Consider the following 14610-nt stretch of genomic DNA (forward strand, 5'->3'; position numbering starts at 1 on the left):
CGCCATCTAGTGGGAAGAATAATTTAAATTCTATTCTCTTTTTTGTTCTCTAACATTTGATTTCTTTTTGTATCTGAATTTAATTCTACTTTAATTAAATTGATTAACTTTCTGTTGTTTAGATAATTACGAATGATAAATTTAGTGATTGGAAAAGAGTCTTAATTGTCAAGTGAATTTATTTTATTTAGAAGACGAAAAAGAAAAAATTTCTCAAAGAATTTACTATTCGTTATTAGTAGAAAGTCCCTTTTGATTTTTCTCATTTTTCTCATTTTTGTTGACTAATTGTGTCTAAATTTTTGTAATCTCATTTGTGTTAATTGTTTTTGTCACAATTTTGATTTTGGATTAATTGTCATTCCGGTTAATTAAGGTAAGAGATTTTTTAACTGTTTTCCATCATTTGGTTAGTTTACTTGTTGTTGGCATTTTTGTTCTCATTTTGTTTCCTGTTTTGTAAGATTTTGATTCTCAATTAGATTTTCATTGTTGTTACTTTGCAGATTTTATTATGGCTTTACAAGAGTTACTTCATTTAGAAAGAAATCCAACTTTTGGTCGAACTAATCTTGGTGATGATGATTCAATTAAAGATGATATTGAAGAAATTACTGGTAAGGAATTGGTCCAATTACCTATTGCTCCATTTACCATGAACAAAAATGTTCAAATACGAGATGGTGTTTCTGGAAGACAGATTAACATTCACATGGAAAAAGGTACAACCACCCTTTCCTTCAAGTATCAAGGTGGAATTGTCATCGCTGTTGATTCTAGGGCTACTGGTGGAAATTTCATCTTCTCTGGAACAGTTAAGAAAATTATTGAAATAAACAAATATCTTCTCGGAACAATGGCTGGTGGTGCTGCTGATTGTTCATATTGGCATCGTGCTCTTACTGTTAGATGTCGTATGTATGAGCTTCGTAACAAGGAAAGGATTTCAGTAGCTGCGAGTAAAATATTATCCAATATTCTTTACAATTATAAAGGGTAAGAAAATGATAAATGTCAATGTTTTCCTTGCATTCTATTAGATTTGACAATAACAATTTTCATTTGTCTCCTTTAGAATGGGTCTCTCAATGGGAACCATGATCATCGGTTGGGATAAGAAAGGACCTGGTTTATATTATGTTGATGATTCTGGATTAAGATACTCTGGTGACACTTTCGCTGCTGGATCTGGTTCACCTTATGCTATTGGTGTCATTGATACTCATTGGAAACACGATTTAACCGATGAGGAAGCCTATGAATTAGGACGGCGAGCAATTTATCAAGCCACTTATCGTGATAATGCCTCTGGTGGAGTTGTTAGAGGTGAGATAATTAACTCAAAATTTATTTATCAATTGTCTCTAAATCAATTACTAATTTTTTCCACTATTATTTTGTCTCCTTAAAGTTTATTCAATGAAACCAAATGGATGGGTAAAGATTACCGAAGAGGATTGTAAGGATTTACACTATAGATATGCTGATGAGAAGATGATTTAAAAACAATGATTACAATTAAATCACCAATGTTTTCTAACCAGATTAAAGATGATAATGAGTATCTTTATCAAATTTACACATTACAGAAAATGGAGTTAATTTTGTTTCTTCAAATATAATAAGACAAAATTGTCTTGTTTTATTGGGGGTTTACATTTACAACCTTGTTTTTTTTGTTTAGTTTTTGATGAAAAGGAACTTGTTTTTTCTTATAAATAATTGAGAATTTGTATACGAATTTATAACTGTTTTTGTGGAATTGTTTTTTTCTCTTTACTCTCCATGAAAATTTATCCTCAATGTGAAGTAATAATTATCCAACTAACCACAAAATAGAAAAGAGCAATCGGATAAAATGCCAAGGTAATTTTATCTTTATCCTGGAATTGGCTTAATATCTTATAACAGGAAAGCGTTGGCCATGCAAAGCAAATTGTTGATCCAATAGCCAATTTAATTATGAACAAAGTGTCACTATCGAAGATAAATTTAAATATATTTAAAAATAATAAACCAACACATGGAGGAGATAAACAGTAGCCAAAAACACAAAGTAATTGAAAAATTGATGGACAAATAGTTTTGGTGTTGCTTATCCGTCTACGAGGATTAGGAGATACAGCCAACATTTTAAAATTAATACTGACAATATAAGAACCGAACCAAATTAAACCAAATAGTTCAGATAATTGTGGACCTAAAAGACAAGAAAGAGAGAGAGAGAGAGAGAGAAATTACAAAATTATGAAACTTGAGATGTTGACAAATATTTGGGTTCTCTTGTTGGAGATAATTTTCGTTAGTAATTACCAGATTTTTTCATATGATCATCGTCATCGTGACTGTAATGATGAAGAAATAGAGCCATAAATGTACAAAGAAGAAGTGGTCCCCATAGATCCCAATCACGAAGAAAATGTTTACGAATTTCAGTCCGTGAGATTGGAAATAAAATATATTTCATCTTAGAGGCAACACTTTGTAAATCTCTTAACAATGTTACCCTAACAGGTTCATCAAGTGTATCAAATGATGTTTGATCAATACCAGATGAGAAACCATCTTTACTAATCATTTCACCTTCCAATAAATGAATATCTTGATCATCCATTTTACCAGCCATTGATTTTTTCACCGAGTTAGTTAATCCAATAGAAGAAATAGAATTTGTTGATTTAATAGAATTAAAAGAAGTAAATGAAGACGAATAAAAATCAGTTGATCCAGGTACAATCCAATCGAGAAACTGTTTATTATTATTATTTATATTAGTAGTAGTTGAAGATTTTTGTGACATTAACTATCCAAATAGATATTAGATGGAAATAAACAAATAAAACTCATAAATCACAAAAATGAAAAAAAAAGAAAAGAGAAAAAGAGAAAAGAATTTAAATCAACTCAATGATCTTCTTATAAATTGTCCAATAGATGATCAACCTTAGAATAAATTTAATTAAGCTGATTAGCTAGATTATCGTTAATCTAGAATCGAAATGAAAATGAAACAATTAACTAATTAAATGATTAATTGGGACACGTAAACACAATTAAAAGTGAAAAAAGAGAAAAGAGAAAAGAAAACAAAATTTTCATTTCCATTGGAAACAGATGACAGAGAAGAGTAAGAAAAGAATTCGTGAGATGGCGACACAGTCGAAGATCCGAATTATGATTCATTTGGATCTGGTTAAAGATCCGAATTTATTTGTTTGGAAAATTGTGGAGTGTAAAGTGTTGAGTTAATTAGAATTTAATTGTTCGGCTTGTTTTATTTGTTTTCTCTTTTTTTCTCTGTTAAATTTATAGATTTCGATTAAATGGGAAAATGATTAACGGTGAACCGAGTGGCTCAGGTGTACCTGCAACCTCTGCTGATGCTTGTCATTCCATTGTGGTAAGTTTGATGTGCCATCGTCAAGGAGGTGAAACCGAGACATTTTCAAAAAGAGCCATCGAATCATTGGTTAAAAAATTGAAAGAAAAAAGAGAAGAATTAGATTCTTTAATTACTGCGGTAACAACTAATGGATCATTACCATCTAAATGTGTTACAATACAAAGAACTCTTGATGGAAGGTTACAGGTAGCTGGTCGTAAGGGTTTTCCTCATGTAACCTATGCAAAAATTTGGAGATGGCCAGATCTTCATAAGAATGAATTAAAGCATATTAAAAGTTGTCAATATGCTTTTGACCTCAAACTGGATTCCGTCTGTGTTAATCCTTACCATTATGAAAGAGTTGTTTCTCCAGGTATTGATTTATCTGGTTTAACTTTATCCAATTCATCTCATGGTTCAACTGTTGATCATGATCAATCATCTTCACACCATCCTGGGCCCTCCATTAAAAATGAATATCCTTCAACTTCATCCATTGTAAACTTACCTTCACCACCATTTACTGGTCCTGAACCATTTACACACCAAACCAAAGCTGCTCCCTTTTGGCCATCACATCCAGTGGCTTCTGTTATACCACCACCTCCACCACCACAACTTCAACATCAACATCAACAACAACCACAACCATCATCACTACCACTACCACCACCACCACCATCTCTACCTGACACCTCACTGGTGACGCAACCCTTATCAGATCTGCCCCCACCAGAATATTGGTGTTCCATAGGTTATTTTGAATTAGACCAACAGGTCGGTGAACTTTTTAAAGTGCCATCAACATTTAATTATGTCAAAATTGATGGTTACGTTGATCCTTCAGGAGCAGATCGATTTTGTCTTGGTGCTTTGTCTAATGTTCACCGAACTGAGGCAAGTGAAAAAGCTCGTCTTCATATTGGAAAAGGTGTCCAATTGGATCTCAGAGGTGAAGGAGAGGTTTGGTTACGATGTCTAAGTAACAACGCTGTTTTTGTACAAAGTTTTTACCTTGACCGTGAATGTGGTCGCACACCAGGCGATGCCGTACACAAAATCTATCCACAAGCTTACATAAAGGTAAAATAGAACTTTTTTTTCTCCTAACTACTTGCATCCAATTTTCTTTTCCAACTTCTCTTTTTGTTACCCTTTTCTCATAATTAATATTTTCTTTTCTCACTCTCATACTCATACTCGTTCTCTCTCTCTCTTTTTTTTATGTTTTATTCTAATTGCAGGTCTTTGATCTTAGACAGTGTGCTCACCAATTACAACAACAAGCTAAAGCTGCTCAGGCTGCCACAGCATTACAGGTAGTTGCTGTTGCTGGTCATCTACCTGTACCATCTTCATTAACTCCAGGAATAGGTGTTGATAATCTAAGGAAACAATGTATTATTAGATTATCTTTTGTTAAAGGTTGGGGAAATGATTATCCAAGACAGACAATTAAAGAGACACCCTGTTGGATTGAGGTTCATCTTCACCGGGCTTTGCAACTACTTGATGAGGTTTTACACACGATGCCCATTCAATCATGAGCTAAATTAACCGAAAATCAAGAATTTAAAATTAAAACAAAACACAAATTACAAGACAATAATTTGCATGGAATCTTAAAAGAAACAATTGTGTTTCATCATCATCATCATCTTCATCATCATCATAATCATCATCATCTTCATTTTCATCGTTATCATCATTCATCAGTGACATTGTGAAAAACGAAAAATCAACAAGGAGAATGTGATTAATTATAAATAATTATTAAGTAGAAAAACAAAAAATCGTTTGATAATTAATTTGTGTTTTCTTTTTTTTTGAGCAACAATTTAAATTAACTTAAAAATAATGTCCTTTTTGGTTGCTTGAAAGAGCTAATTAGTTATCAGAGAAGAAGAAAAAACAATGAAGATCGAAACAATATTGATTGTTGACTTTTCTCTCAGTTGATTAAACGTGGATTTTTTTTGTATTTTGTTGATTAATTAATGGATTAATTAAATGATGAATGATGGTTAACCAATTTCTTTTTCCAGCAATTTAATTTAAATCCTTTTCTTTTGTGTAAACATGACTTTTCAGGACCTTTAAGATTCTAATTGATTTGGTCAATCAATCTGAATTTCATCAGTGAATTAATAATCAAATTATGACAGAAAAACAAATAATTCTTGTTTTCATCATCATCATGATCGTTATGATCCATCATCACTGATGATTTACCACCAATTCCTTTCATTTTGGACCCATCAATGGTTTCAGAATATAAATTAATTATAAACGTGATTAATGCATAGAAAATCAATTAATTATCGATTCATTTCTTTGGAGATTTTTTATCTTTCTTGGATTTTCCACTTTTTTCCTCCTTCGGTGGTGATGATTTACTTTCTTCTTTAGGTTCATGGTTATCCTGATCAATAAGAATAGAAAAAGAGACAAAAATGAGTCAGAATATTATTTTAGCGAGTTAATTGTGACAATTTAAAGTTTAAATTCATTCACCTTGAGGGATAGATTTTTCAAAGGAATCGTCAAATCGAAAGCTGAACAAGCAAATGGAGTCCAAAGGCTACTGATCGGTGGAATTGTGTAAGGTTCAGGAGCAACGATTCCATGGGTCGCTTGGAGTTCGAGGTTTGGAAGATCAAGTGGAACTTTCTGATGGAATATTAAATTATTTTCTCTTTCACATTTATCCTTAATTCGAGTTAAACTTGATTTGATTCGTTGGAAAAATCCAGTCTGATCTTGTTTCGGAGCTGAACCATAGGATTTCATTTTGAAATATTCTTTCATCAATGGAGATAAAATCTCGATTCTCCTGAAACTTTCCTGACTACATCTAATTGCTTCACCACATTTTTCCAACTTAATTAAATTGTCACCAAAAAAACTATAAGCCTAAAGGAATAAAATAAAAAACAAGATTAGTTGTAAAATCATCAGAAAGGGTTAAAGATACAACCACCACATTTCCAATCAGAATTAGGCTTCTGATTGATGAGAGAAATGAAAACAATTTCAAGACTAATGGTCAACTAAATTGTAGACTAACCAATGCATCGTAACAACAGCATTTGATTTGAAAATAGTGCATCCATTTACCAAATTTAGTAATTTCCAGAGCCTTGATGTTCATTGCTGCTTCCAGAAACTTTTGCGATGTCGTGTGGGCAAGAGCTGAAATTAAGGCTGGTGAATGTTTCAAATCAATCGCCCGGAAAACAGTAACTAAATTGTGGAAATATTGAAACGAAAGGAATCAAATTAATCTGCTGATAATCAATACAATTATCTTATATTGTGTTGAGGTTTGATTGGTTTTCACTTTCTCTTTTCGGTTCATCTTTTCAATCATAATCAATACCTTCTTGAGCTTCAGCGAAACATTGAGCTATATAAGCATCAATTACTTTAGTGTCAAGATCTGATCCAATTGTACAAGTATCAACCAATCGATGGATATAATTAGTTTTAATTTCACTTAAAACACCAACTGATTTCCTAAGGAATCGATGAATTTTTTTTAATTGCTCTTCAGTTACTGATTCTTTAGACGATAAAATTGAAGCCTTTTTCATCAACCAGAAAGCATATTCCTGGTTAATTGAGATAAATTCATACATGACATCGTATTGGGAACTATAATTAAATATAATTGTGATAGAAAAAGAAAATGGAAAAACAATTAAAAACAATAACAATTACTCTTAATTGATAAAATCGCCTCATGGTAAACAATTAAAACTTACACAAGACTTGAGCCTAACATTGAATGGGTCCACTTAAATTTGACAACATGTCTCAATCGGGTTGTGTCACTACCAGCACTTGAATCGGCATTTTCAATGAATCCTCGCAATAAACCAAGATAATTGTACAATTGATTTTGAATAATTTCCTCCTCACAATCCAAATTAGATAAATTCTCAATCAATTTAACGCGACACTTTTGTAATTGACTGTAAACAAAAACAATAGAAAATAATAGGAAACAAAACAAGAAAACACCCAAATGGAAATGTTTACACAATTAGAATCAAATTAAAAGGAAATTCAAGTCAATTAGGAGTAGGTAAAGGCTTGGAGATAATCAGTGGTCAATTAAATAGTTTAAAAGTGATTTTGTATAACAATTAATGAGTAAATTGTGATCATTGGTGATCCTATTTACCTACAAATGTTTACAGCTTCAGCATTGGTAGTAACCAATTTAAGATCAAATGGAACCGATGTTGTTGATTTAAGTGGATTTCTATGGAACCAGAAAGTCATACTCACTTTCGTAGTTAATTGTGATCACTAAAATTAAAGAAAATTAAAACAATTAAGTAGATTAATCAAGAATTAAATGGAAAATTCTGAAGAGAAAATGTAAATAAGCTTGGAAATCAAAGTGAAAATAGCAACATCACTCAACCGATCATCTGGTTTTCTAAGTGAAGAAAAAAAATCTCTTTCTTTTCTTTCTTTTTTCTTTTCTCTCTTTCTTTTTTTTTCTCTCAACCGTAACAATTAACTAACCAACTTGTTTCTATTCCCTAATCAAACTCTCATCATTGATATTTCCAATTAGATTGTTAATAATTAATTTACGCTCTTCATTTTCTTACCTTGAAAGTGTTTACCAATCAAAGAGTAACTATGATTATCCAAAATAAGTGATTAACTTACAATTAACATGGAAACAATTAATCAGTGATTAACTGTGAAGATGAAAATTCAATCTAAATCTATCATTTGATTCCATAGTATATTTAGATTGTGTATATTAACTTTAATTATCCAATTCTCGAAATCAAATTAACCAAATACAAATTAAAGGGTAAGTGATATGATTACAATTATGTAACAAACAAACAAACAAACTTAAAATGAAAACAATTAACTTAAATTGTGACAAATATAATCAACAGGGAATGTGATTAATTATAAGTACATATATAAACATGATAATTAATGTTGTTTATTGAATTTTGTTTAAGTAACAATTTAAAATTAAACGTAAATTAAAATGTTTAGTTGCTCATTAGTTGTAATCAGGAATTGAAATGATTATGATCAGCGTTTTGATTGTTAATCATTCGTGTTGATGATTTATCAATGGATTATATTAATAATTAAATGATGATGAATGATGGGTTAACTTAATTGTCCCAGCAATTTAATTAGCACTTTGTTCAACTGTTGAATCGGTGGAAAATCCTTGAACATATCCAGTGTCTTTCGGTGGATCCTCTCGTCCGACTTTTCCTCGGCCCTTTCCGGTTTCATCGAATCGTTGTTTATGAGTTCCGGTGTATTTGGTATGGTCAGTTAATCGAGCCACGGCAGCGGAATTGGCAGCAGTCTAAAAACCACAACAATCGGTCAACAATTAACAAATTGAGAGGCAAAAGAAAAAGAAAATCAGTAAATCAGTAAATTACCACAAGGAACAACAATTAGAACCAAATTAGATCAATATTAACCATGTTATCCTATGAAATCATAATTAATCAATTTTACTTGTTTACAATCAAATGATTGATTTGTAGTTGATACAAATGAACAAGGAATCAAATATTATTCAGCTAATTGTTAAAACTAATTTTGTTTACATGTTTAAGTTTTAAGGATAAATTGTTCAACTCTGGTTAATTTAACTTCGTCACTTTTTTCTCGATTAATTTTTCTTAATTGTTACAATTAACTCACAGTAGTCTTGGTGGTTGCTGGTGGCCCACTTAAAGTTAATTTCTGCTTAATTTCACCAACGTCAATCTTTTTATTCTTGGCAATTTCCTCCAAAAATTGTTCATACTCTTTAAGAGTCAAAGCCTTTTTGGTCCTAGAAGAAACCAAATTTGGAAACAATCAATTAATCTGATTGATTTTTACAACAATTAGCTAATTGTTGACCAAATTTACTTAGCAATTTTCTTGAAATATATTCCAGTATCAACTGTGGTTATCTTTTTACCATCGATAACTTTTGCCTGTTTGAACCATTTATCGCTATTAGATAATGTAATTGAATCTCCGGTTGATTTGGAATCGCCAAATTTAGCAAATGAACGGAAATTCAGTTCAATTGGATTATCGGAAGGTGGTAATGGTGACACTGATTGTTGCTGGACCGCTTGACCATTACTATTGTTGTTATTATTAACATCTTTGCTTCCACTCGATGGCGGAGTTGGTAATGATTGCGATGAACTTAAGATCGGCCTGGAATCGGTATCGGTCATTTTTAGTTGATCTAAATTGAATGGAAATCGATATTGAAAGAAAAATATTGAAAAAGAAAACTTAATCAAAACAATCAGCTAATTGTAAAGGTTGACAAGTTGATAATAAAATCAATTTTTTATTGATTTAGATTGAGAATCACAATTAAACTTGGATTATATATTTTCCCATGTGGGTCAAATTGTTTGTTTATGTTGATTTACAATTAACATGATGAAATCAATTATTAAGATCAAGGACAATTAGTTAATTGTGATCACTAATAATAGTAACAATTTATCAAACATGTAATTACAAGTTAATCATTGGTTGAAATGAAATAGTCAAGTTGAATATGAATCAATAAAGTTTTGATTAAATTGTCAATCATCAAGATCAAGTTAATTGTCAGTGGTTAATTGTTGTTAAAACACTTGATCACAATGAGTGAGAAAATTATAAGTTAATCAACTAATTAACTTGATGTTGAATTTTCACTGTTTTTAATTGGAATTAAATAAGAGGATAATTAGTTAATCATATCTGATTCCCTACAAGAATTAACTTGATGATCATAAATTTGAATGACACAAATTAGATTAATTAGAGAAAGAAGGATAAATCATTCATCAATTGATTCTAAACAATTTAACTAATATTATTTTCGTAATCACGTCAATGTTACATTAACATGCAATTTGTTTAATCACAATTAATTTTCATCATAATATTATGATACAAAACAATTGCGTGATTGTTGATAATAACCAATTTGTTGTATTGAATTTGATTCAATCATTTGGGTTTAAGTGATAAAATCAAATTTACAATAATAACATTTAAATATCTAATACACAAATAACAACAATTAAGGTGTTAATCGGACAATTAGTAAATTAATTGATCCACCAACAAATTATAACTACAATAATAGTACAGTTAATTATGGGTAAACTGTGATAGACATAAATTATCACTGTGGTGATGTTTAATAACCTTCATCATTTAGTAACACAATTAAGTGAATCTAAATTATCACAATCAGTAAATCATAATAATAAAAATTGATACAATCAGCAATTTCTTATACACTTTATAAGTGAGAGCATTGGAAACAATCATTAGATTTACTTGGAAAGGGAAAATTTCATTTAAGAAATTGGGTCATGAAGATTTGGTGATGAGGATGAAAAAGTCTATGGAATTGACCATGGGAAAGGAGAATCAAGTGAAAATAGAGTCAATTAAAAGGGTTAATCAGTTGATTATGAATCAAGAGAATCATTTAAATTGAAAGGTAACCCTTGAAAAGGAAAAGCTAATTGTTGAGTCGGAAAAAAATAAGAGGAACTAAATTGTAATAGAATCAGAATCAGAATCAGAATCTATCAGAATTTAATTCATATTTTCATCTTCTATTGTTTTAAGAGAGGGTTTTAGAGAGAAATGGATTAACTTACCTATGGATTAGATTTGATTTAGAATGTTGATCAGTGATGATAATCAATTGGGTCAGAATTTAAATTGTTACAATAAGATAATTTGAATGACAACGAAATATTGGAAATTACTGTAAACACAATGAGAAACAGTGAGTGAGAGAGAGAGAGGGAAAAGAATTGAAAGTGATACCATAGGAGGAAGAGGAGGAGTAGGAGGATGAAGATGATGATGAAGAGGAAGACTTAAAGGGAAGAAAAGAAAGGAAAAATAGAGAGAAGATGAAGAAAAAGCTATTGCATCAAATGCGATGATTTACCTTGGCATTGGATTCTCATGGAGACTGTTCATACTTTCACTCATCTTCATCCCTTTTTCTACATGGTGATGATCATCATCTTCATCTTTAGTAAACAAATCAATAAACAGTTATAATGATAGAGAGAAAGATGAAGAAACCAGAAATGGAACAGCAAAGAAAAGAGTTGGTATTGGAAGAGGGAAAAATATTTGGAAAACACCAAGACTGAATTTCTCTCTTCGGACTGAATTTTTCGGAGTTTTCAACACAATTTTCACATGATTCAAGGTGAAATTAGAGCTTTAAAACCAATTTTAATAGAAACAATTAAAAGATTCTACAAATCAATTTACATCGTTTGTCATATGTGACATTGATCAATAGTTGATAGGTTGATGGATTAGTTGATTAGTTGATTAGTTGACATGTTTAAATGGTTTATTTACTTTGGTATTTGTCATTTCTTCATCTCTCCATATTTACTGTTACCTGTTTGACCATAATTTTTGATGATTTGGTTGATTGTTGACCATCTTTGTTGATTGTTGTCAAGTTCTGATGTTCGACCGATTGTTGATGGATCGAATGTCGGATCTTCGCGACAAACTATCACATAGTAAACGTAAGTTAAATAAATTCGAGCAATAAAAGCGACAATCGCTGCTCCCGTTGTCGGTGCTGGTGCTGATTCAGAGCCATTGATGAAATTCAATACAGCGGTACAAGAGAGATCAATGGTTTGGCCATCCTGACAGGTAACGTTTTCTACAATTAAGGTGACTGTTAACAAGATTAAAAAGATTGACGATAAAATTGATGATCTTTGTAACTTCATTTTCAACAATTGATTAAATCATTTAAATTGTTTCATCCTTTTTATTAGGCTTGTTAATTGTTCTCCTCATACCTGTAACCCGTATTAATTGTTGTCTCTAATTAGAACAAGGTGATCTTGATATTGATCTTTGGATAGAAATCAATAATTTAAATTAATTGTTATTCATCATTTATTTTACATTGATTTCAAAATTTTCATCTCAAATCAAGAGCAATTAAGTGATAAATTTTGTTTGTAATTCAATAAACAATGTAAAAATTTTAACAAATTAACCCAATGGATAAATTATTTCACAAAAATTTCATCTTGAAAGGCACAGAAATTAAGGATTCTGATTATAATTGTAAAGTATAAATGGTAACCAAATTAACTGGAAAATATAGTTAATAACGTTCAAGTTGTGTTTTGATTCAGTTTGTTGTTTTGGAAAACTAAATTGAACAATTTAACAGGAGGACAAGTTGATTTGGCACGAAAACATTTAGAAACCAGTCAATTAATAACGTCGATATGGAAGACGATTGCTATTGGAATAGTTTAATTGCATTTTAGTAGTTAATTAACTTTTTGAGAGCATGAAGACATCTCCATTTATCTGGAATGTAGAAAGGTTCATATATATGGGGAAATGGTGTATCGAAACCTGCAACTCGAGTTACTGGAGCTTCGAGATGAAGGAAACACTCTTGTTGAATGGTGGCAGTAATTTCTGCTCCAAAACCACCGGTCAAAGGGGCTTCATGTGCAACCAAAACTCTGCCCGTTTTTTTAACTGAATTTAAAACTGTCTCTCGATCCCATGGGCTAATTGTTTGTAGATCAATTAATTCACAGGAAACATTCAAACTATCCTGAGCCATTTGACAGACTTCATGAAGTACATGAACTTGAGTTCCCCAGCCAATTAGGGTAACATCATCACCCTCGACAATTACCTCCGCCTTTGAAAGAGGAATTTTATATTCTTTAACGGGAACTTGTTCAACTGCCGTTCGATATAAAATTTTGGGCTCGAAAAAGATACACGGATTATTGTCTTCAATACAACTGGTTAAAAGACCTTTAGCTTGAATTGGTCCACGAGGAATGACTATTTTGATACCGGGTATGTGAGCGAAAAAAGCTTCAACCATTTGCGAATGGTACAAAGCTCCATGGCCAACAGCACCGCAAGGAGCTCGAATGGTTAGTCCACCGCAATCAAATTGATTACCAGCTCGATAACGAAATTTGGATGCTTTTGATTAAAGAAAAAAAATAATATTTCATGTTAATCAAGTGCAAACTAATTTTCCATGTACAATTTTCAATTGATCCTATTATCATACCTTCATTGAGTATTTGATCAAAGGCAGGGAATATATAATCGGCAAATTGGATCTCAGCTATGGCTGTACCACCAGCGGCTGCTAAACCGATTCCAAATCCGACGATTCCTTGTTCACACAAAGGTGTATTGAATACACGTTCTTTACCATGTTTATCTTGTAATCCAATTGTACACCTAAAGACACCACCGAATGCTACATCTTCACCGAATATAAATGAGTTTGGATTTTTAGTCAAGGCCAAATCAAGTGAATTGTTAATTGCTTGGAATAAATTCATTCGATTAGTTTCACCCTCGGAAGCTGCTACAGTATCTGGATAATAGTTGAAATGAGTTGAATTTCGAACGAACAAATTTGATGAAAGTTGTTTACTCAATTGTAAAATACGACGACCAAAAACGTTCATCATGCTGATCAATAGTCTTGGATGAATTTTTTCAACACCAAAGGAAAATTATAACAAGTGTAAGATAATATACCAGTGATTAGATTTAAATAGATATTCAGATGTTTATCTTCAATTTTGTCTCCGTTGATCTAAAACAGCGTATCGAGATGATTAAGAGAAAAAAAAAGAAAAGGAAAAGAAAATGAAACAAAATCGTTACCAAGGATTGAAAGAACATGATGAAATGAATGAATTCGAAATTTACCTGTTATCCACAAAGATACAATTGAAAATAATTAATAATTCCAATAATTGAACAACAACGGATGAAGAAGATTTTAGAAAGGAAAAAAATTACAACCAGAGATGTTCACAAGCCATGAGAGTGAAAAATATCAACGCCAAAGGCAAATGAATCTGCAAAGAAAAGATGACCAGTTACAATCACCAAAATCGAAAAATCTTAGTGACAACAATTAAATAAACAATTAACAATTAACCAGAAGAAGAAAAAACAACAACACCAAATATCAGGAAAAAAACTAAAAAGAAAACAGAACTAAAACAATTAACAAATCATAACCTAACACACAATTTAACCATGTTTAGAACGAAACAGATCAATTAATTGATCAAAATCGTAAACAAAAAGAATCAATAATCAGTTAATTGTAGAATTAAGAAAAGGTTAATTAGTTAATCAAG

General features: G+C 31.2%; 6 protein-coding genes across 7 annotated transcripts; 2 read left to right on the top strand and 4 right to left on the bottom strand.

The window, feature by feature from the left end:
• The first annotated feature begins 221 nt into the window (after positions 1-221).
• LOC128392853 (proteasome subunit beta type-5-like) lies at positions 222-1748 on the top strand. The gene is made up of 4 exons (XM_053352940.1): positions 222-376; positions 507-996; positions 1076-1326; positions 1412-1748. Exons 2-4 carry the CDS (start codon positions 515-517, stop codon positions 1501-1503), a joined length of 825 nt encoding a protein of 274 aa, XP_053208915.1. The 5' UTR covers positions 222-376; positions 507-514; the 3' UTR covers positions 1504-1748.
• On the bottom strand, positions 1603-3064 carry LOC128392852 (protein YIPF6-like). Its single transcript, XM_053352939.1, has 2 exons — positions 2314-3064; positions 1603-2200 (listed from the first exon to the last, which is right to left on the bottom strand). Exons 1-2 carry the CDS (start codon positions 2798-2800, stop codon positions 1800-1802), a joined length of 888 nt encoding a protein of 295 aa, XP_053208914.1. The 5' UTR covers positions 2801-3064; the 3' UTR covers positions 1603-1799.
• A 143-nt stretch (positions 3065-3207) lies between these two features.
• Positions 3208-5417, top strand: LOC128392841 (mothers against decapentaplegic homolog 4-like). Its single transcript, XM_053352928.1, has 2 exons — positions 3208-4468; positions 4630-5417. Exons 1-2 carry the CDS (start codon positions 3332-3334, stop codon positions 4930-4932), a joined length of 1440 nt encoding a protein of 479 aa, XP_053208903.1. The 5' UTR covers positions 3208-3331; the 3' UTR covers positions 4933-5417.
• On the bottom strand, positions 5031-7827 carry LOC128392844 (BRO1 domain-containing protein BROX-like). Its single transcript, XM_053352932.1, has 6 exons — positions 7572-7827; positions 7150-7359; positions 6765-7039; positions 6453-6628; positions 5900-6298; positions 5031-5807 (listed from the first exon to the last, which is right to left on the bottom strand). The coding sequence occupies exons 1-6, from the start codon at positions 7670-7672 to the stop codon at positions 5712-5714; spliced, it is 1257 nt and encodes a 418-aa protein (XP_053208907.1). The 5' UTR covers positions 7673-7827; the 3' UTR covers positions 5031-5711.
• Positions 7828-8347: 520 nt separating this feature from the next.
• Positions 8348-11514, bottom strand: LOC128392863 (tubulin polymerization-promoting protein homolog). 2 transcript variants are annotated; one of them, XM_053352952.1, is made up of 5 exons: positions 11367-11514; positions 11068-11177; positions 9308-9638; positions 9095-9227; positions 8348-8747 (listed from the first exon to the last, which is right to left on the bottom strand). In XM_053352952.1, exons 3-5 carry the CDS (start codon positions 9625-9627, stop codon positions 8562-8564), a joined length of 639 nt encoding a protein of 212 aa, XP_053208927.1. In that variant the 5' UTR covers positions 9628-9638; positions 11068-11177; positions 11367-11514; the 3' UTR covers positions 8348-8561. The 2 variants fall into 2 exon arrangements, with proteins under 2 accessions (XP_053208927.1, XP_053208925.1); XM_053352950.1 differs by lacking the exon at positions 11367-11514 and having other exon boundaries at positions 11068-11274.
• Positions 11515-12310: 796 nt separating this feature from the next.
• Positions 12311-14559, bottom strand: LOC128392846 (2-oxoisovalerate dehydrogenase subunit beta, mitochondrial-like). Its single transcript, XM_053352934.1, has 3 exons — positions 14171-14559; positions 13515-14054; positions 12311-13423 (listed from the first exon to the last, which is right to left on the bottom strand). Exons 2-3 carry the CDS (start codon positions 13924-13926, stop codon positions 12735-12737), a joined length of 1101 nt encoding a protein of 366 aa, XP_053208909.1. The 5' UTR covers positions 13927-14054; positions 14171-14559; the 3' UTR covers positions 12311-12734.
• Positions 14560-14610: the final 51 nt, after the last annotated feature.

Source organism: Panonychus citri, unplaced genomic scaffold (assembly GCF_014898815.1).
Source record: "Panonychus citri isolate SS breed McGregor unplaced genomic scaffold, ASM1489881v1 Contig00137, whole genome shotgun sequence".
Taxonomy (NCBI): Eukaryota; Metazoa; Arthropoda; class Arachnida; order Trombidiformes; family Tetranychidae; genus Panonychus; species Panonychus citri.

Coding starts and splice junctions, on each gene's coding strand:
- LOC128392853 (XM_053352940.1), top strand. CDS start 515: ATGGCTTTACAAGAGTTACTTCATTTAGAAAGAAATCCAACTTTTGGT. Junction 997..1,075: donor ATTCTTTACAATTATAAAGG/GTAAGAAAATGA, acceptor TGTCTCCTTTAG/AATGGGTCTCTCAATGGGAA. Junction 1,327..1,411: donor CTCTGGTGGAGTTGTTAGAG/GTGAGATAATTA, acceptor GTCTCCTTAAAG/TTTATTCAATGAAACCAAAT.
- LOC128392852 (XM_053352939.1), bottom strand. CDS start 2,800: ATGTCACAAAAATCTTCAACTACTACTAATATAAATAATAATAATAAA. Junction 2,201..2,313: donor TGATCATATGAAAAAATCTG/GTAATTACTAAC, acceptor CTTGTCTTTTAG/GTCCACAATTATCTGAACTA.
- LOC128392841 (XM_053352928.1), top strand. CDS start 3,332: ATGATTAACGGTGAACCGAGTGGCTCAGGTGTACCTGCAACCTCTGCT. Junction 4,469..4,629: donor ATCCACAAGCTTACATAAAG/GTAAAATAGAAC, acceptor TTCTAATTGCAG/GTCTTTGATCTTAGACAGTG.
- LOC128392844 (XM_053352932.1), bottom strand. CDS start 7,672: ATGACTTTCTGGTTCCATAGAAATCCACTTAAATCAACAACATCGGTT. Junction 6,629..6,764: donor TTTCGCTGAAGCTCAAGAAG/GTATTGATTATG, acceptor TCCACAATTTAG/TTACTGTTTTCCGGGCGATT. Junction 5,808..5,899: donor TGAAAAATCTATCCCTCAAG/GTGAATGAATTT, acceptor CTTATTGATCAG/GATAACCATGAACCTAAAGA.
- LOC128392863 (XM_053352952.1), bottom strand. CDS start 9,627: ATGACCGATACCGATTCCAGGCCGATCTTAAGTTCATCGCAATCATTA. Junction 9,228..9,307: donor TATTTCAAGAAAATTGCTAA/GTAAATTTGGTC, acceptor GGTTTCTTCTAG/GACCAAAAAGGCTTTGACTC. Junction 8,748..9,094: donor CAGCAACCACCAAGACTACT/GTGAGTTAATTG, acceptor TGTGGTTTTTAG/ACTGCTGCCAATTCCGCTGC.
- LOC128392846 (XM_053352934.1), bottom strand. CDS start 13,926: ATGATGAACGTTTTTGGTCGTCGTATTTTACAATTGAGTAAACAACTT. Junction 13,424..13,514: donor TGATCAAATACTCAATGAAG/GTATGATAATAG, acceptor TTTAATCAAAAG/CATCCAAATTTCGTTATCGA.